The sequence below is a fragment of the Polypterus senegalus genome, chromosome 5 (assembly GCF_016835505.1).
Source record: "Polypterus senegalus isolate Bchr_013 chromosome 5, ASM1683550v1, whole genome shotgun sequence".
NCBI lineage: Eukaryota > Metazoa > Chordata > Cladistia > Polypteriformes > Polypteridae > Polypterus > Polypterus senegalus.
The window spans coordinates 69511419-69533581 of NC_053158.1; the positions used below are offsets into that span (position 1 = coordinate 69511419).

The 22163-nt window shown below is 36.4% G+C and overlaps 1 protein-coding gene across 1 annotated transcript in view; it reads right to left on the reverse strand.

Annotated features, from left to right (window-relative positions):
- Nucleotides 1-2741: 2741 nt before the first annotated feature.
- rab31 (RAB31, member RAS oncogene family) overlaps nt 2742-22163 on the reverse strand; it is a 42090-nt gene continuing 22668 nt past the window's right edge. Inside the window, exons 3-7 of the mRNA XM_039754767.1 lie at nt 18937-19018; nt 12120-12191; nt 7762-7868; nt 6887-6996; nt 2742-3286 (exon numbers count right to left, since the gene is read on the reverse strand). Of these exons, the coding sequence (XP_039610701.1) occupies nt 3189-3286; nt 6887-6996; nt 7762-7868; nt 12120-12191; nt 18937-19018 (469 nt within the window). The 3' untranslated portion in view covers nt 2742-3188. The remainder of the gene's footprint in view (nt 3287-6886; nt 6997-7761; nt 7869-12119; nt 12192-18936; nt 19019-22163) is intronic.

Sequence of the window (22163 nt, forward strand, 5' to 3'; positions counted from 1 at the left end):
TATCAGAATGTAGCTGTGAAATTTGGCAAGGCACCTCTGGCCAAGCGGAAGATAGGTACGCTCCAACGTCAAACGTTGCTACTGTATCTGATTGTGCTCATCTCTGATGGGAGAGCGTCCCCTGCGTGAGGAGAACAGCATGTGGCTGAGATATCTCTGCCAATGAGCAAGTACCCTCTAAAACAACCGTAGCTGTGATCTCAAAAATGTCAAACACTACTCTTTAACAATCTTTTGATGATGTCTGCTGAAAAAAGAGTTATCACTAGCTAAGCAGAGGCAATGTATGTTCTAATACATGGTGAGAGGCAGAGCGACTCGAACGGAGGCTGGCACATAAGTGAGGAGGGCCCCACCCAGCTCCATACTCCTGAGGTCCCGCCTCCTCCTTCCCGCGCCTGCAGACTGTCTCTTGGATTCACGCAAACAAATCAGGGTCACAACCGAACAATAATACTTAGCGCGATGAAAATCAACCAAAATGTTTAGTTCTCTCATGAAAAGCGGGCAGAAAGACAGACGGATGTTGAATTATATATAAAGATATTTTATATATACATATATATGTATATAGATATACTAGAGAGAGAGAGAGAGAGAGATTATATTAAAGCATGTATAAAATGTTGAAAATCATGCTTAAGCTATTGGCTGGTCTGTGAACAGGTATAAACATTAAAAACTATGAGTAACTTAAACAGTAGCTATTTCTGCATTTAAGTTGTGCACAGCAGATGTAAATTTGTATCCTTGTTTTTTCTGTTTTTTGGATGCTATTATATTTTAATGTTGTCAGTCCTGGTATAATTTTGGGAAACTAGCACTTCTTCAGTATGGTATGCTGCACTTGTTATCATGGCATGTGTCACACATGTGTGAATAGGAGACAGCTGAAGGGCTTGGAGAATAATGGTAACACATCTGCCCAGGGGGTGGCGGTGTGCACTAACGCTCTTTCTAAGTTCCCTGCAGACCTTTCCCAGGAAATCCAACCTGGAGCCACTGCCTTGACTCGGGACACTCCACTTCCGGCTCCGAGGATGGCATCACTTCCGGCCCTGGCCCCAAGGACGGCATCACTTCCAGCCCCAAGGTCGGCATCACTTCCCCCTGACTTCCTATAAAGCCTCACTCCCATCCTCTGGAATTCAGTTCTGTTTTGGACTCTGTCTTGTAAACTTTACTTGCTACCAACCTTTTTACTTTTTGCAGCCTGGAACACATTATACGTGTGGCTGCCCCAAACCTTTGCAATGTCTCAGGCCTCTTCTTGTCACACATGTTGCATTATTACCTGTGATTGTTCTATTTTGAAGGTCATGCAAAACCATTAAACTCCTCCAATAATACAAATTAATTAGCAAAATTATTAAATAGTAGTGCACAGACATTATCCATTTATAAATGATTATAATGTCACAATAAAGAATGTTCTTCATAAAGCACCTTACTACACCTATGATCTTTTTCCCCATTCCAAGTACTGTAAGTAAGTGGAAGCTATTTTTATTAACATATATGGAAGAGCAGGTAAAGCACATGCAGAATTTCATGTGGTGGAGCACACTTTAATTAACTGTTCCCATTCAGGAGGACAGAAAAAACACTGAGAAAAAATGCATCTATTTCAAACAGTGCTCCACTGTTTTGAAAGGTGCAAACTACTCCTTCCCAAAAGCAGAAGACAGAAATCTCACTTGCCTTTTTTTAATCATAAAAATCTGCAAGCATAAGCACATCATCCATAGACATTTCTTCCATCTGCCCAAATGTCCAATATTAAAAAATATTTGTAAAATTTCTAAATAACCAGTTCTTTATCCATGTGCTCATATGATTGATATTCTGAAATACTCTACCTAATCACTATTTCACCAGGAACTACTTCATTTCTAGTGCAACTGTCTATATCTTGTTATTAATTAAAGAAACAGAACAACGAAATGTCAAACTCAGTCAGCCCCTAGTATGTACAGTGAGCATATATATATATATATATATATATATATATATATATATATATATATATATATATATATATATATACACATACATATACACCACAGGTACATGTTGTCCAGTGTTTACCGCATTGGTATCTTGGAACAATATAGAAACAAGAGTGTTAGTTTGTTGTTGCCTACAAAATTCAAACTGATATTGCTCTACCAATAAAAAAAATTGTCCTCCTTATAATGAGACACTGCACAGTGCCTATATGACTGTGTTAAAGTTACTACCTTAAAAGAACTCCTATTATGGTGTGGAATTCTATAGAAAGTGATGAGACTTGTGGAGCAATTACAATATACATTAGCATGTTCCCAGATTCCAAACTGCTTCAACTAGAAAATTTTAATGACTTTGAATAACTATGGAAAATTAACAATAATAAAAGCAAGTATAGTTAGTACTGGCATACACACGTTTGAATCGGTTTACGTTGCTTAACTACTTTTTTGATTCGGTTTATGTAAATACTTTTCTTCAAAAACAATTTCTCCACTCAGTTAACAACATGCTAAAAAGGAACTTTTTCTCATTCCAAAAGTAGCAAAAGCAATCTAGTCTGCAAAACCTTAACACATAAAAATATAAAAACAACAATAATAAAGAAAACAGTGGTTTTCTTTTACATTTTTCAAGTAAAAAAACATTTCTGGAATTTTGATTTTTGTGTAAGCTATGGTAAATAGTATACTGATGTACTGCACGTATCCAAGGAAAAATCGGCAACTATATTGAGAATGCAAAAGTTTAATTAATGTAGTTGTTGTGCATTGTTCTATTACTTTTAAGCATCGTCTTTTGTAATAGTAAATTAAATCTACCAATACAAGGTCATTTTATACAGTTACTAATTTAATTAAGGGAAAAAAGAAACTAATTGGTAACTTTTTTTTAAAATACTGCAAGATAAGAATAATATATGCTCAAAATGGATATAAAAAAGGAAAGAAAAAATCAAACTCTGCGGTGTGCGTTTATACTAAAATATAGGGATAAGGAATGTAACACAAACACAAATCTTTATTTAATGACTCTTCCAATTAAGACTATGGAGTGATTTCCTCACTGTAATGCCTTTTAAAATTTCCCTTAATTGAAAATGCGGCATTTAAGCTTTCTAGCTACTTCACAAAGGAATGCAAAGTAAAAACCCGTGACTTCAGAGACACTTTGTGTTGTTAACAGCATCGTTTGCTCGATGCAGGTGGTGGCCGTGTCAGTTTAAAGGCATCAGTCTTCTCATACTCTTGAGGATCCAGTGGGGGAATCTGACGGCCTGAAACAAAAGTTATGAAGATTAAAGATTTCAAGTTACTCAAGTTAAACTGTAATATATATTCAAATACTGGAACAATCTTTAAACTTTATATATGTGCACTGATGTTCTGAGTTTTATCTGCAATTTTCAAACAATAACAAATAAATGATAAAATACTACAACTAGAAATGGGACTGAGATCCGCACAGTATAATAAAAGAAGGATGAATAAAAGGAATTCCCACTTCAAAGTGCTTGAATTTTTTTTTCCAAGTTCAAGATGTTTTTAATACCAAGTACATTAATTAATAAAAAGTGAAGGTTAATAATTTCTTGCAGGAATTTTTCGTTATCATATAATAAACAAAGAGGTCTACCTAATAATTCATTCATTTTCTGACTACATTTAATTCCATATAGAGTTACACAAGTCAGTATCACCCCTGGAAGTAAAGTAAGTACTGGTCCTTTGCTAGGTACATTGCCATTCACTTACTCGCGCTCTCTCTCTCTCTCTCTCTCTCTCACACACACACACACCTCACCCTCCACATTCATCTTAGGTAAATTTAGACTCTGTTCAAAACCTCAAAAGACACTGGAAGAACATGCACACTTGACAGTGATAATGTCCAGGAGTGGGACAGGAACTTGGATTACAAGTGGTATAAAGCGGCAGTGATAACCTGACCATCCCTTTTTAAATTAGCTGCTTATAATTTTTTAACTACCACCATCACAATCATAGAAAGCGGATTGTGATTAAAACTTATAATCTTGATAAAGTGCCCAAATTCATCTAGGATAGGATTTAATGCTCACACCTTTAACATAGTACAGTATGTATTCCCTAAAGCTTATACTGAATTAGATATGATAATGAACATTAAAAATAATTCACAAGTGTCTTTACTCTTGTTAAATTAATGTGGTTTAGAAAATCACTATCATAGGCAGTGGTGTTTTTGTATTATGGGTGAGTGGTGCAAAGTGAGCAATTAACTTTCATCAGGATTTAACTTATTATTAAAATGTTAAAAACAATCCTCACTTTTGTCTTCTTAAGCATTTTTTTCAATCTTAAAAAAATATTGATGTAATAATAAAGTATGTGAAATTGTTTTCATGCTAATTGCACCAAGCCAGTGTCTAGCTCTATTTGCCCTACAGCACTCTAGGTTATGGCTTTAAGGTGATGGCCTCCTCCTCTTGACATTAAAATGAGGTGAACTTTTTTGAAAAGTGCAGGATAATTAACTCTCTTAATGTTATGTACAACAATTTGAAACAATAAGAGAAAGGCTCAGCTCAAACTATGAGGAGCCTGAATACATTAAGAAAGTACTGAAACCAATCAAAAGAATCCTTCCACTTTTAATAAGTCAACGGCCAGTTTGTAGAAGCGTTAGAAAATGTCAACCTGGACTCCATTCCCTGTATAAGTGTAACATGTGAGGTCAACATGTTCATCATATTCAAGAAAGCTCACTGAAAGTCTGGTCTTTCTCACTAAATGATGCCTTTAGTAATGACCCTTTCGTGTAACCCGGTTACATTATGTGTTCTGATTTTCTCTATTACTGTGTGGTATTTGCAAGGTTTCTGCCAAGGGCAATAAAACACTAGAGAGATAATCATATACAGCTTCTAAAATTACTGAACACCATCTTTCCAATGTGTATTCATTTTGTTCTTCTAGCCTAAAATGTAAAGATTTAAGGATATTATGTGAATATCCGTAACAGTCATAGTAAACTCATTTACTTTTCACTTTCTTTCTGTGTGGTTAACAGCTTAGGTCTTTCAAAATTAGCACTACCTGAACTCTGAACTATCAAATGCACCAATTTATTGCTGAAACCATGAACAATGGCTACACAAATAATGAATATGTCAAAATGTTTTATTAAGTTGGTTGCTTGGGAAACTGTTATTATTGTTGTGCTTATGTTATATGCTATTACTAATGTTCTTCTTATAAGAAAATTAACAAAGCCACATTCCAGGTGTGTCTTACTATCATGGCAGTAAACTAATCAAAATGTACCAAGAGAGACAGATCAAGAAAAAAAAACATTTAAAAAGTTTTCATTATTTCTCCCAAATATACCCAGACAATGCACAAGACTGTACTTTATTTTTGATTTTATATGATGGCCTTATTTTAACATTTGTCAGGCAAAGTTGTAAACTACATTTTTAATTTCAAAGTCCTCAAAAAAAAAACAGTTAATAACAGCCAGTGACATATTTTGGTTAAAAAAAAGCTTGCCTTAATTATGGGTTGATTATTTCCTACAAGTTGTTTAAATTCACTGTATATCTCAAAAATCATAACTCTGTACTTAAGCAGGCGGCACGGTGGCACAGTGGTAGCGCTGCTGCCTCGCAGTAAGGACACCTGTGTTTGCTTCCCGGGTCCTCCCTGCATGGAGTTTGCATGTTCTCCCCATGTCTGCATGGGTTTCCTCCGGGTGTTCAGGTTTACTCTCACAGTCCAAAGACATGCAGGTTAGGTGCATTGGTGATCCTAAATTGTCCCTAGTGTGTGCTTGGCGTGTGTGTGTGTGTGCCCTTCAGTGGGCTGGCACCCTGCCTTGTGCCCTGTGTTGGCTGGGATTGGCTCCAGGTGACCCTGTGTTAGGATATAGCGGGTTGGACACTGACTGACTGACTGACTGACTGTACTTAAGCCAAATGGAATTCTACTAATTAAAGATGGACTGTCAGCATCTTTAATTCTCCAAAATATCTATTTATGAAAGGAGAAGTGTATTACTGTGTACAAGAAATCCCCTGCTATAGCTGCTAACCCATCCACATAATTCTCAAAAACCACTGATTCCATTATTTAGTCACAGGGTCCGCCAGCCTCTCCTTGCTTCATTAGGTACAAAGTATGAATCAACCCTGGCTGAAGGCCTATCCCATTGCAGGGCACTCTGGCTCACACACCCATTCTTGTTAATAATAATTAGCTTTGAAAGTACATTTTTGTGATATTAGGGGGGTGGGGGGACCAAAAACGTAGGAATAAACATGCAAACTGCAGAACATGCAAGTAGGATTTAAAGACCGTGGAGCTGTGAACTACAACACTGAAATTCATATTAAATAATTAACAATGGTAGTTTTGAATGTAATATCACTATGCATTTTTAAACAGAAATACTGTCATAAATGCATCAGTACTAAAGTATTTTGGGAGTTTTTTGATGCTATCATGACTAACTCATTCAGGATTGAATTAACTGTGGTCAGGCAAAAAACATGCAAAATACACAGTAAATTAATGATTGAATTTCATATGAAATTTAAAAAGTCACATCTGATGAAGACACTATACTTGTAAAGTTCATCTCAAACTATATCATCCAAATGGGCTCACCACCAAATTTCTAAACATATGTCAGTATTAAGTGCAATTTTTGCAATTGTTTCCTTAAGCTTGTCAATTATGCTAAATTGCAATATAAATATATCATACTAAAAAAATATTTGATGAAATTTATATGTGGAGCTATTACTCAAAATTTAACAAATGTAATAAGTGCTTTATATGATTCATTTTATAATTAGAATAAAATGCAACAATATATTTCTTCAATAAATACTTACTGATTTTCTGGAACAGCTCTTCAATATTAACTGCATTTCTTGCACTTGTTTCTATAAAAATAGCTGAAATTGTTTCTGCATATTCTTTTGCTTCTTTTCCAGGAACTTCCCTAAACAGAGAAAACAAAACACATAGCCTACAGTAAACAATGGAGCAGCATTTATAAATAATTCTGTTTTCACAAAATTACATTGGTTTCCAAGACTGAATTAATAGCATTACCATAACATCTGACAGTTTAAAAATTCTTCAGAGCAAATGTATCCATTACATCAAACACACTTTTCACGACCAATGAGGTGTTTAGAGATTCAGAGATCAAAAAAACATCTCAGAGGTCACCAAATTGTGAGCTAATGTTTAAAAGAAGCTATGTCTCAGACTCTGCAGCACTATACAGCAGCTTAGTATGCAATATCTGAAGTTTTATCTAGGCAAACTAATATTCAGTTGCGAGTTGGACCTATTCTTGCACAGACCAAATCCTTCTGTAGCTTGTAATAAAGAAAAAAAGAACGATTCCCTCTATTTGTGAAACTTTTAAAATACCAAGACTGGCAGAGAAAGCAACATACGTAACCTATACAGTATTTGCCCTGCCTGTTAAGAAGACAGTACTGCGTCAGTAAAGCAGACCACTTCCACAAGCTCCAAGACTCAGTCTCCATTATATAGCTATTTTTAAAATCAGATCAAAAAGGTGAATGTTGTAAAGATTTGCAACATTCAGCATTTAAATATCATTATGAATGTTTACTTTTTTAATTCTAAAATGTTTAGGAAATCATACATTTAAAGTTTAATGTTAAATAATGAGGCTCTTGTATCTAACTAAATAATGTCACATATTACACAAAAAAAAGGACTACATTACCTTATGTCACTAAGATCACTTTTGTTTCCAGCAATGGCAACAACAATATCTTCTGGACCATGTTCCTTTAACTCTTTCACCCACTTTTTGAGGGTCTGAAAAGTGTCCTGAAATTAAAATAGTAAGTAATCACAAAATCATCAAATTTTCATTGGGTACAGTATATCACTTATAAGGCAATCTTGATTGAGGCGAATCAAAGGAGCTTCTGAAACAACTGGGCATTTACTAATCTGAGCAAAATAATTATTTGTTTATTCATTTTATAATTATAATATGATGCACATTCTGGCATTTCTACAGTGTAAGATTGATTTAAGTCTAGGAATCAGCTTTTTGTTTGTTTTTTGTAAGTACACCTTTGGAGTAGCAGACGTTTTTCACAAGTGTTCTGCAATCTCTATTCTACCTATTATCCTATAGGTGCACCACTCTGCAGCATACATGTGGCTAAATACTAACTTAGACAGAACATTAGTGACCCAGTCTATAATAATGAACAGTACTCTCTACTTCTGCATTCTGGAAAAACCTGGGGATTCACACAAGCTCTGCATATATACTTCCAAATAAAAGCAATCATAAAAGCAAAGCATTTAATATTGTAATAACTATTGATCAGTGTCGTGCATTATGTAGTTATAATTAAAAACAGATAAATAAACCCTGCTGCACACACACATTCTACCAGGAATTGATATTATCCCAACTTAAGGGAGTGGAAGACGTGCTGAATGTTACGTCTATGTGAGTGTTGACTGCAACATAACATTTGCTACTAGAAACCTGATTTTTGTTGCCACTACAGAGTCATGCAGTATTTGTACTTCTTTTATTCCTGCATTTGATGAAAGGTAACTATGCTTTTAGGGGACTTGTGTTCAAATTGTGTAGCATGATGTAGTGCAGTGCAGGTGATAGGAGCCAACAGGACAGGAAGTGAAAAAAACAGTGGCTGATAGTAAAAATTAAACACAACTGCCTAGCAAGAGAAAAATTAAGATGTAAAAAGCAGTATGTAGAAGGACATTAATTTTAAGTACAATATACACTTACCTAAAGGATTATTAGGAACACCTGTTCAATTTCTCATTAATGCAATTATCTAATCAACCAATCACATGGCAGTTGCTTCAATGCATTTAGGGGTGTGGTCCTGGTCAAGACAATCTCCTGAACTCCAAAGTGAATGTCAGAATGGGAAAGAAAGGTGATTTAAGCAATTTTGAGCGTGGCATGGTTGTTGCTGCTAGACAGGCCGGTCTGAGTATTTCACAATCTGCTCAGTTACTGGGATTTTCACGCACAACCATTTCTAGGGTTTACAAAGAATGGTGTGAAAAGGGAAAAACATCCAGTATGCGGCAGTCCTGTGGGAGAAAATGCCTTGTTGATGCTAGAGGTCAGAGGAGAATGGGCCGACTGATTCAAGCTGATGGAAGAGCAACTTTGATTGAAATAACCACTCGTTACAACCGAGGTATGCAGCAAAGTATTTGTGAAGCCACAACACGCACAACCTTGAGGCGGATGGGCTACAACAGCAGAAGACCCCACCGGGTACCACTCATCTCCACTACAAATAGGAAAAAGAGGCTACAATTTGCACGAGCTCACCAAAATTGGACAGTTGAAGACTGGAAAAATGTTGCCTGGTCTGATGAGTCAGAATTTGGCGTAAACAGAATGAGAACATGGATCCATCATGCCTTGCCACAGTCACCAGATCTCAACCCAATAGAGCATTTTTGGGATGTGGTGGAACGGGAGCTTCGTGCCCTGGATGTGCATCCCACAAATCTCCATCAACTGCAAGATGCTATCCTATCAATATGGACAACATTTCTAAAGAATGCTTTCAGCACCTTGTTGAATCAATGCCACGTAGAATTAAGGCAGTTCTGACGGCGAAAGGGGGTCAAACACCATATTAGTATGGTGTTCCTAATAATCCTTTAGGTGAGTGTAAACTGGAGTGCTTGGATTGAAAGAAAGGAAGCAAAAATGAGGGTTCAACTTTAGGAGAAATATTGCATTATAAAAACTTCTAATCTAAGAAAGCAAGCAGCAGAAAGAAGAATAAAATAAATCCAAAGACAACAAAGCAGGCAGTCGGGGAGTGAGGGTATTACAGTTGCTTAAAGGAGCTAGTAGTTGTTAAATAACTACTATTGTTCACTTGAAACAGATATTTGATTTTTTATGTATGGCTCAAATCTTTATGTAGAACACAAGGGCATATGTTTGTAGCTTCTTCTGGAGCAAACAGGACCTGTCCTGCTGTGACAGTTTACATTTACATGAACCAGTCAGGAAACAAGATACTTGGGGGGCATACATGTAAGTTAGTTAAAGACTGTTTAAACTAAGGAATATGGGGGGGACAAGGAATTTAGGACAGGCCAGGTTTACAACTTCACATAAAGGGACAGACAGTATCCCAAATATTAATATACAGTTAAAAAGCCTAACTAAAATGACCAAAACTTTAAATATTGCTTGCATTAATGTTAAGAATATCAGGAATAAAACAAGTGAGTTGGATTTATAGGTAGCTGCTGTCATATATGACAACCTTGTGAGTACCATACAGGGGAAAAAAATTAAGGGTGCACCAAGAGGATTGGAAAGTTGCTTACACCTATTATAATAGCAGTTTATGTTCCATTCCCAGGACAGAGGAAGACCCATTTGAGAATTACTGATGCAATGTCTAAATTTACACAACTCTGCCTTTTTCATTCTAGCCTAAGTAAAACTTAAAGAAATAGGAAGACGTCATCACTTACACCACAGGAGCCTTGACATATGATGTGTCTTTATCTATTCACAATACCTTACACGATGGCAACATTAAAAGGGGTTCTCTATCTTGGGACCCCAACTCGTTGTGTAACTCAAAACTCAATTTTTTTTTTTTTTTTTAAACACTGCACATCCATCCATCCCGCTATATCCTAATTACAGGGGTCTGCTGGAACCAATCCCAGCCAACACAGGGCACAAGGCAGGAAACAAACCCCAGGCAGGGCACCAGCCCTCCACAGGGAGTGCACAAACACACACTAGGGATAATTTAGAATCGGCAATGCACCTAACCGGCGTGTCTTTGGACTATGGGAGGAAATCCACGCAGACACAGGGAGAACAGGCAAACTCCACACAGGGAGGACCCGGGAAGTGAACCCAGGTCTCCTAACTGCAGCGCTACCCACTGTGCCACCCGCAACACTGCAATAATAATAGCCATTTATAAGAGAACACCTTTTCCTGATCAGCTGGGACTGCACCTGGTGACCTTTCTACAGTCATGTCGATGTCACCCGCCTAATACTCCTGGTGCATCACGAGAAGATTGCCACAGCAACAAAAATGTCAGTAAAAACTTTTCAGAGAAGTTACACCTCTGAATTCTGTGTCAGAAAGCCTACAGTAAGAAATAAAACTGAATTTTATACCAGATGGGAAATGCAAAAAAAGAGTAAAATGTGCCATCATAACAAAACATCATGTGGAAGATGTATTTGCAGTCAGCATGAATTTGGACAAGGAAGATAGTGTTTCAGCATTATGCAGGAATTTTATGAGAAACCAACAAATATATATATCTGACCAAAGTGTGGTATTTGATATTATTCATCTGGATTTTCAGACGGCACTTGATAAGGTACCACATTAGGGGCTAATCATTGAAATACAAGTTGAAATTCAATGCAATATATGCAGTAGACAGGTGCAAAAGTGGTGTACACACCAACAACAAAAGAATCTTTTTTGAAATGGCTGTGGCAACTCAGTAAACAGGAGAATCTCCCTCCAACTGGATTAGAATACATTAATGGTGTAGCATAAATACTTCTGCGAGTCTTAATTTACTCATTTCAATTACCTGTTATTCAGCAAGTAATACCCATATGTAAAATTCAATTTAGTTCCACCTTTTGCAATGGAGTATTTTCAGAAACAGCAAACAAATTGGGAGTCCCCCATCCAAAATAATTGACTTCAGAAACTCAAGTACTTCTAATAAAATGTTAATTTGGTAGTTTTTTGAGTTAAATGGATTGTGTAGATGTATAAAATTAGTCTACTATAGGCAATAATAAAATTCACCATTACTTCATCCTCTGTTTTAGAGCCAACAAGTCTCCCTTAATAATATCATAATTCTACTCTGGAGATGAGAGTTTTTTAGAAAAGAGAAAAGAAAAAAAAAAAAGATTTCAGAGTTTTCCAGTATCAAGAAAACTATGACATAGTAGACCCATTGCAAGACTGACTACATCTGTTCTCATTTTAAAGGGCAGACAAACATCACAGTGAGTATTAAGAGTATTAAAAAATGTTTTTCATCTTACCATTTTTGTAATGTCATATACTATGACAGCTGCTGCTGACCCTCGGTAGTACATAGGTGCTAATGAATGAAACTGCAAAAGTAAGAAAGAAACATTAGGCACAATAAAAAAAAATATTTTTATTTATTTTTATTTCTATTTTGCACTTTTGATTTTTTAAAATACATATAAAAATTAAGGCGGCACAGTGGCGCAGTGGTAGCACTGCTGCCTCACAGTTAGGTTCGCTTTCCGGGTCCTCCCTGCATGGAGTTTGCAGGTTCTCCCCATGTCTGCTTGGGTTTCCTCCGGGCGCTCCGGTTTCCTCCCACAGTCCAGAGACATGCAGGTTAGGTGGAATGGTGATTCTAAATTGGCCCTAGTGTGTGTTTGTGTGTGTCCTGCAGTGGGTTGGCACCCTGCCCGGGATTGGTTCCTGCCTTGTGCCCTGGGATTGGCTCCAGCAGACCCCCGTGACCCCGTGTTTGGATTCAGCGGGTTGGAAGATGGATGGATATAAAAATTAAGCTCTCACAGCATTAAATCATTGTCTCAAAACCTGCAGCACTCTTATTCCTCCATCATTTAATTATTAAGCTTACTTTTCAGTCATTACTTGGACAACTTCCCCTTTAAGGGCAAAGTTTTTTTTAGTATATATTAAACAACAGACTGGTTGTAATAAAACTGCTTATATTGATGTGGTGTTCAAATATTGACAATAAATGTTAACTATAAAACTTTTTTTTTTTTTTTTTCGGACAGGTTATTGTCCGTGCTCAACAATTATTCTAATCATTTACAGTATTTCATTTATTCTACATTCTTGCTGAATGTAAATGCTGCAGATATTGACAATATGTATAAGGAAACTGTGAGATGCTATTAGCAAGGCTTCATAAAGCAAAAAACATACATTTTTTGACACCCACATTTATTGTATTAATTTAAGCATATACTGTATTTAATTGTTTAAAATAGTACAACAAAAAGATATACACTCTTGCAAGGAATACTTCAAAATATACTGCTCAAAAAATTGAGGGAATACTTAAATCAAGCATTGGATCTCCAAGAACAGAATATTCAAGTGGAAAATTTTCACTGGGTAATGCTGTGCAGATTGTTGAGAATGAAATGATGTAACAATTGTCAATGGAAATCAAAATACACAACCCATTGAGGGCTGGATTCAACATCACACTGAAAATCAAAGTTAAAAATTAAAATCACAGGCAGATCCAACTTGGGTGAATTTCATCATGGCAACTTAGAATTTGGCTCAATAGTTTGTGTGGTCCAAAACGTTCCTGTATGCACTCCAGACAATGTCTGGGCATCCTACTGATGAGACTCCTGATGGTCCCCTGGGAATCTCCTATCAGACTTGGATCAGGGCATCTGTGAACTCCTAGACAGTCTGTGGCACTACTTGATGGTGTTGGATGTACGGACAGATAATGTTCCAGAGTTTCACAATTGGATTCAGGTCTCGAGGACATGTGAGCTAGTCAATGGCATCAATGCCTTTATCATCCAGGAACTGCCTATACACTATGGCCACATGAGGCTGGGCAATGTCCTGCACCAGGAAAAAACCAGGGCCCATTGTACCAGCCTAAGTTCCAACAGTGGCTCTGATGCTTTCATCCCAGTACCTAACAGCAGTCAGGATACCATTACTGACTCACCGCCAAACAAGTCATGCTGAATTATTGTTGCAGGCTGCACAACGCTCACAGCAGCATCTCCAGACTCTTTCGCGTCTGTCACACGTGCTCAGTGTGAACCTGCACTCATCTGTAAAGAGAACAGAGCACCAATGGCAGAGTTGCCAATTGTGTATTCTCTGGCGAATGACAATCAAGCTGCATGGCGATGGGCTGTAAGCGCAGGTCCATTAGAGGACATCGGACCCTCATACTACACTAATGGAGTCTGTTCCTAAAAGTTTGGTCAGAAACATGCACACCAGTAGCCAGCTGGAGGTCATTCTGAAGGGCTCTGGCAGTGCTCCTCTTGTTCATCCTTGCACCAAGGAGCAGATACTGGTCCTACTGCTGGGTTAATGCCTTTCTATGGCCCTGTCCAATCCTCCTTGTGCAATGGTCCATTTGCTGGTATCTCTTCCACCCTCTCGAGGCTGTGCTGAGAGACACAATAAACCTTCTTGCAACGCCACATATGACGTGTCATCTGAAGGAGATGGACCACCTATGGAACCTGAATCAGCTGCAGGTACAGTTTCATTCTAGAAGTAGTGCCAAGGACACCAGCAAGACACAAAACTAGAGAAGAATCAATCAGGAAGGATAAGTAGAGAGCATCTTTAATCTCCAAAATTTTGATTTATTTTCAACCTCCTCAATGGATTCTGCACATTAGAGCATCTAAAGAAAGAATAGCTGTGAGATTCAGCATCTGAACATAGAAGTATGCACATTAAAGAAAACATTCCACTGTTCCCTGTACACCAGTGGCAACTGATGGAACAGAAGGCACTTCGAAGGCCAATTTGTATATCATGCAAAAGCAAATTATGGAATCTCTCAGTACACCGGCTGATGTGATAAAAAAACAAAACAAAAAGAAGAAACCTGCACTTTCTGGTATGCATCTCATGATGCCTTCCACACACAGTGATACTGCAGACAGTATTAAAAGAGAAAAAAACCCCAAAGAGCTGAAATCTCACATTACTGAGTAAAATGTGTTTTACACAGCTGCTCCTCTGGGGTCTGCCAGAGATGAGAATATGTAATGTCACTACTAGTCAACTTTTTAAAACTGGTGCAACTGTATAAAATTACAAATTTATGTAATCACCAAGCAGCTCAACATCATTATTATTTAGCATACACTATTATTCAAGGAGATTTGAATGATTAGCTGGGTATTTTGACTTACCTCACTCACTTTTTGGTCAGAAAAACAGGCATCTTTGCCCACTGTCAGGACACCTGTTCCCTTGTATCCTGGTTTGTGGCGGTGTCCCTTATCTAATAGCCTTTTTTTGCCAGTCAGGCACTCTTTCACAAGAGCTGGTTTAGAAAAATGGTTCTAAAATATCTGTAGTATGAATCACCTACAGTTACGTGTTACCTTTGTCTTTCATTCCACTCAAACAATGCAACTAACAGAATTTAATTTAATCATAATTTATAAATTTTTTTAAAATTTTGAAATTGAATATTTTTTGCAATGCTGTCTTTTCAAACATCTTTTTGTAAAGCCTGATAATGTATGTAATCAGCTAAAATAAAATATGATTTTCAATAATTATTCAGTTTCCATTATAAACTGACCAGTGAACAAGCTTGCTGATGAAAGTTTTAATTAGTCCAGCGTAATGATTAAGTGCATCATGGCTTTATTATGAAATAGACCAGGCAATAGAAATTCTAGCTTTTATTTTGAAGAGTACATAATTAACATTTACCAGCAACAAAACTAGTACATGTATATACAGGCTTAATGTACAGACTGTGGTATGCAATTATAATCAGAACCATGTTTCAACTGTTTGCCATATGAGAATAGTTTTGATGATACCACAAATGAAGTGATTCAATCTAATGCATTGTAATAGTTTAAAAGTGAATCATTGTTTGTATAAACATCAAATCATAGACTGGTAGTGAATAAAGAAATCACATTAATTTTCTAATTAACATTAACATTCTCTAATCAACAAATGCAAGTCTCACAAGTCTGCAGATATAAAAACATGAAGGTAACACTTATTATAAAAAAACAAGCAATGAATTCTAGTATTTGACCATAGAATTTTTTCTGTAATCTTATATTATAAATGTTATCCTTTATTTTTACTCATGATCACAGGCTGTCCTGGTTAAGATGGAATATCAAACAATTTCAACTACTACCTCCTGAGAAGGACTAATATATTTAAAAATAACTTAATGTGAGTGAGGAATTTACAGGCAGACCATATCACAGGAACTAGCAAGTAAGAAAACAGGCCTTCCTCTGTGAAACTACAATATGTACACCCTACTCACCATTATATCCTATAAGGTACTATTATGGTTCACTAGGTTGTTATCAGTAAATGCCATTTATGTATGCATTGACAGATAAATCAGAATAATAAAATATATACCTTGGTTTAACAGCACATAAAGCTAAACATTTTTATTTCAGTTGAATTTCATTACCAACCAATTTCAATCACTGATTGTAAAATTCTTATAAATTATTACAAAACTATACCTCTTTGAAACCTCAAAATACACATTTGAAACAACATTTTCTATTTCATTTCATTATTATAGTTTAGTTTTTATAGAAACAATATATTCTTTATATTTTAAAGCTGAAAAATGTTCTATGAACAGATGGTCTATGTTTTAATTTCTTATTATTCGAAAACCAAATAGTTTTCAAACATTTTCATTAAAAAACAATCTAAAAATAAATAGGTAGAAATTCTGAACTGACAAGAGAAACATCCACTTATATTTCCCATTACAAAAATGAGTTTTATTTAAAACAATCATGTGATCAAGGTCTTTTATAAACTCTTATAAATCTAGAGATTTAAACCAAGGTTTGGACAAAATACAAATTAGCTTAAAATTGCTTGTGTCTAAGATGTAAAGTGGAAGCTTGGAATTTAAGTAGATTTATTAGACAGTAACACACATGCTTTTGTATTTTGATTTGGACTTTTGTTGTTGCAATAAGCTCTGATTAAAAGGCAGGTATATTGTGAGTTCAAATGTGTGAGAAATCATCGAGCCATGACTCCTAATTATTGCGATAGATAGATAGACAGATACTTTATTAATCCCAAGGGGAAATTCACATAATCCAGTAGCAGTATACTGATAAAAAGAAACAGTATTAAATTAAATAGTAAAAAAAAAAAAAAAAAATGATGTTAGCATTTACTCCCCCGGGTGGAATTGAAGAGTCGCATAGTGTGGGGGAGGAACGATCTCCTCAGTCTGTCAGTGGAGCAAGACAGTGACAAGAGTCTGTCACTGAAGCTACTCCTCTGCCTGGAGATGACACTGTTCAGTGGATGCAGTGGATTATTCATGATTGACAGGAGTTTGCTGTCAAGGCATGCAAAACTACTGAGTACATAGAATTTCCTTCACTAGGCTGATTCTGAACAGAGAAAGTACTCCTCAAGTAGATATATCAAAATACTTTCCCTTGATATGGTCTTTCAATTGGAGTATTTTCTTATGATGAGGTCTTTCCATCAGGTATACCAATTACCTTTTCGTACATTATAAAGACTGAGTCTTTTGGAATCCAATGTAAAGTTTTTTATTATTCTCTGCACTGCTTCTGTTATTTTTAACTGCACTAGGGGCTTTGCCCCCTGCTCGCTTCGCTCGCCAACCCCATGTTTGGTTTTCCGGATACACACTTGTAAGATTTTTTTTCTTTGAATTGTTGCTATTTCATCAGTTTCACTTTTATTTCAGAACTTCTGTAAAACCAATGTTTAGGATCTTTCCTGTCCCAATATGCTGAATCTTTTAAATGAGGTCTATGAGACTTATGTTTAATGACTTTGTACCATAATTTCAGCCCAGACAAAAAGATCCATACCATCAGCAGTTAATAATTTTTTGCAAAGTAACCAATAGATGCATTTGAGTTAAACCCTGTTTTTGAAATTTTCTGACTTAAAACTAATTTCCTTGTTTTTTGTCAGTGCAATCTGTGCCATCTTTTTTTTTTTTTTTGATACTGTAGCGACTGACGTAATAAAATGTTACAAAAGTTCTACTTTAACAATCACCGACTGCGTAACCTCAAACACAACTTTCTAGCACCCTCTCCAACCCCTCCTCCCACGGGTGTCGCCTCCCCCTTACCGCATCAATCAGCACCCAGCTATCAGTATGCCATGCTGTACTCTGCCCTCCCTCGAGCGGACCTAACAGTCACTTAAAACAAAAAAGGCTTCAGCTTGTCTGGGATGCTACAATACTTTCGCCTGTTACTGCTTTCACATTCTGTACCTTTCTCTGCATATGTATCGCACCTTGGGTGTCTGTTCTCCACGCTGCTCTTTCTTCTTTGCTAAAGGCACATGACTGAATGCTTTGCTGGCTGTCCGTGGTCTTATTTGATAAGAAGGGCGTGTCTTGCAAGAATCTTATGTTCTACGGCCCCGCAAGACACTCCGTTGTCAGTCTTTTTTGTCTCGCAGGTCTTTAAAATGTCTTTCGAGAACTTCTGAGAAGATTACGTCTCGTCGCCTGGCTTTTAGATTCCAGGATTTTCTTTTATAAAATAAATATAAGTCCAAGGTCAGCAAGAGAATGTTCTCTGGCTTTGACTGAAAATCAAGCATTAAACTGCAAGAAAAGGTCAGGCATTTTTTCTTAGCTCGGCAAACAAGCAAAGCAAAAAAAAAAAACTGGCCTGACTGGCCATTTAGATAATGCAAAATCAAAAATGACTTGTATTAAACGTATTCTCTGAAAGCTTGTATTTCCCTAACTCTGCATTCAGTTAATGCTACGTATTCAGTAAAATACTGGATGAAGTGATCCATAATACTGGCAGAACAATATTATTCACGTGGCAACAAATTATTCATGTGGCTATGTTGTTACAAAGTAATAAATAATACAAATTTCTTTACTTTTGCTGTATATCATATCATCCCCTACAGTAATGTCAATAACTTATTTTCACCAAATTCTTCATAAACTGTCAAAGCTACTTGGAAAATTCTAGTGATAGATTTAATATATTTTGTAATTTTACACAAATGTCAATTTTAGATAGATAGATAGATAGATACTTTATTAACTTTATTTAACAAAAATTATACAAAAATACAAACCCTCTCTTGTCCTGCTGTATCCCAAATCAGAAATTTATGGAGCTCCTTACCACACGGTACTGTCTTAGTTAAAAAAGATGCCCTAAAATAAAAAAAAAAAAAAGACAGTGTGTTAGCAAATGCACAAGACTTATTTTTAAGCCTAATCATGATACAAATACTATGTTATTTTTATTCTGGATTCACTACACAATATTCATAATTGGAGAATGAAGAACTTGGGGCAATGCCTAAGTTAAATATATTTTAACTTTGTTGTTTCAGGTTACAATAAATGAAAAAAATATATATGTATATATATATATATATATATATATATATATATATATATATATATATATATATATATATATATATATATATATATATATATACACACACACACACACAGTGGGTACGGAAAGTATTTAGACCCCCTTCAATCTTTCACTTGGAGTATGCTAAAAGACACCTGAAGGACTCTGAGATGGTGAGAAGTAAGATTCTCTGGTCTGATGAGACCAAGATAGAACTTTTTGGCCTTAATTCTAAGCGGTATGTGTGGAGACAACCAGGCACTGCTCATCACTTGTCCAATACAGTCCCCACAGTGAAGGATGGCGGTGGCAGCATCATGCTGTGGGGGTGTTTTTCAGCTGCAGGGACAGGATGACTGGTTGCAATCGAGGGAAAGATGAATGCGGCCAAGTACAGGGATATCCTGGACAAAAACCTTCTCCAGAGTGCTAAGGACCTCAGACTGGGCCGAAGGTTTACCTTCCAACAAGACAATGACCCAAAGCACACAGCTAAAATAACGAAGGAGTGGCTTCACAACAACTCTGTGACTGTTCTTGAATGGCCCAGCAAGAGCCCTGACTTAAACTCAATTGAGCATTTCTGGAGAGACCTAAAAATGGCTGTCCACCAACGTTTACCATCCAACCTGACAGAACTGGAGAGGATCTGCAAGGAGGAATGGCAGAGGATCCCCAAATGCAGGTGTGAAAAACTTGTTGCATCTTTCCCAAGAAGACTCATGGCTGTATTAGCTCAAAAGGGTGCTTCTACTAAATACTGAGCAAAGGGTCTGAATACTTAGGACCATGTGATATTTCAGTTTTTCTTTTTTAATTAATCTGCAACAATTTCAAAAATTCTTTTTTTTGTCTGTCAATATGGGGTGCTGTGTGTACATTAATGAGGGAAAACATTAATTTAAAAATGATTTTAGCAAATGGCTGCAATATAACAAAGAGTGAAAAATTGAAGGGGGTCTGAATACTTTCCGTACCCACTGTATATGTGGAGATATGTGGCCATTTCTATTATAACTAAGCATCAGTTGTATTTCATTAATTATCTGTATGAATTTTTTTTTGTTTCTTAACAGGCGAGTTTACAATTGGTTTACAATTTCCAAACTAAAATAAAATCCAATAAAAAAAGTGGTCAACCCTTAAAAATATGCAATTAGTCAGAGTGAATTTTGTATTTTCTAACATTACAGTGGAACCTCGGTTTGCGAGTAACTTGATTTACGAGTGTTTTGCAAGACGAGCTAAATTTTTTAATAAATTTTGACTTGATAAACGAGCGATGTCTTTCAGTACGAGTAGTATGGATACACTTTGTCTGCTGAGTGTCATGTGATCACAACTGAGCTGATGGTGGTTCTCTCTCTCTGTCGCTCCTTATTTCGCTGGCTGGTGCATGCATCCATCCGTCCGTCCCTCCCCTTCTCTTCTCTTCTGTTGAGGGCAATTGTCTCCTATTCTCCGTCTGAGTCTGCGTGCCTCACTCATATAGTCAACATCCGTACGAGTGTATACTGTTTACTACAGCATTGTGACTGTGTGTGTGTGTGTGCTGTGAAGTGCGAGTCCCCGTCTTGTGCCCCAAAACATGAAGCTGAGTCTCAGTACTCTAACAACACCTGCACTGTGATTGCTTTGGGACGCTCTTCCGCATGTCGTCCCGTTGGGTGGAATCCCACAAGAGTTTAGAAACTCACTCACACCAGCCATGATTCTTTTTAAAGGTAAAGTGTAGGTTAATTTGTTTTATGTATGTTTACTTTATATTTTGTATTAATCATTGTTATATGAATAGTTTTGGGTTGTGGAACGAATCATCTGAGTTTCCATTATTTCTTATGCGGAAATTCACTTTGATATATAAGTGCTTTGGACTGCGAGCGCGTTTCCGAAATGAATTATGTTCGCAAACCGAGGTTCCCCTGTACACTGTTTTGAACAGAGACAAAGGAAAAGAATAAATTGCAAGAATTTAGCAGTAGGGCTCACTAAATACAACTGGAGTATTTGGACGATAATTTCATGATGTACTCTGCTAAATGGTCATGTAAATACCTCAGTCTGAGAGAAAAAAAAAATCTGCCTTATAGTGAATCTCTACTGAGAGAGATTTAACCAAATCTATACATAGTAAATATCAAATGAATCTATTGTTTGTTTTTGTTTGAAGTTTTCTGTCATTATTACAAAAATGCTGCCACTTTAGTCCATGTAATGAGCCCAGGCACGTGTGTATGTTTACCCTTATGTTCTAAAATATATTGAATGTAATTTTACAGCATTCAAAACAAATTACTCAAATTTTAATCACATTCTCTGCAACAAATGAACATCATTTATAGAAACTATCCCAATGAATATATAATAAAGCAGGCCAAGCATTTTTAAATATATATATTTTTTTAAATTAGTCACTCTTTGGAACTTCATCCATATTACTGTTCCAATAACAGGCTGCAAGAAAGATAGTTTTTTATAACCCAATTTGCATTCATGTTAAGAAACAACCAAAAATAAAATTATATAGTATCCTACAAGTTGCGACTGAAAACACAAAAACATTCACTCATTCCTTTCCAACACGCAAATCTTAGCATGCACAAAATTAGAGAAAATCCACTGGTACAGAAGTAGAATGTGCAAACACCACACAGGAAATTACATTCAGGGTTTTGGAGCTGATAGCAGCACTAACTCCTGTGCAACTGTGCCAACTGTTCATTTGATAGTTTAAATACTAGATTTATAAACACATACATTTGGTTCACATAATGCATTACTAGTCACTCTTGTAACACTTTCAAAGTAGATATTGACAAAAGTCAATATAAATTGTAGAATGTGGGTGCTGAAAAAAGTCAGCATCAAGGGATAGAATGCTAAATGTCAAGAAGGCACCTAGATATGTTATACAGTTCTAACCACTAGATG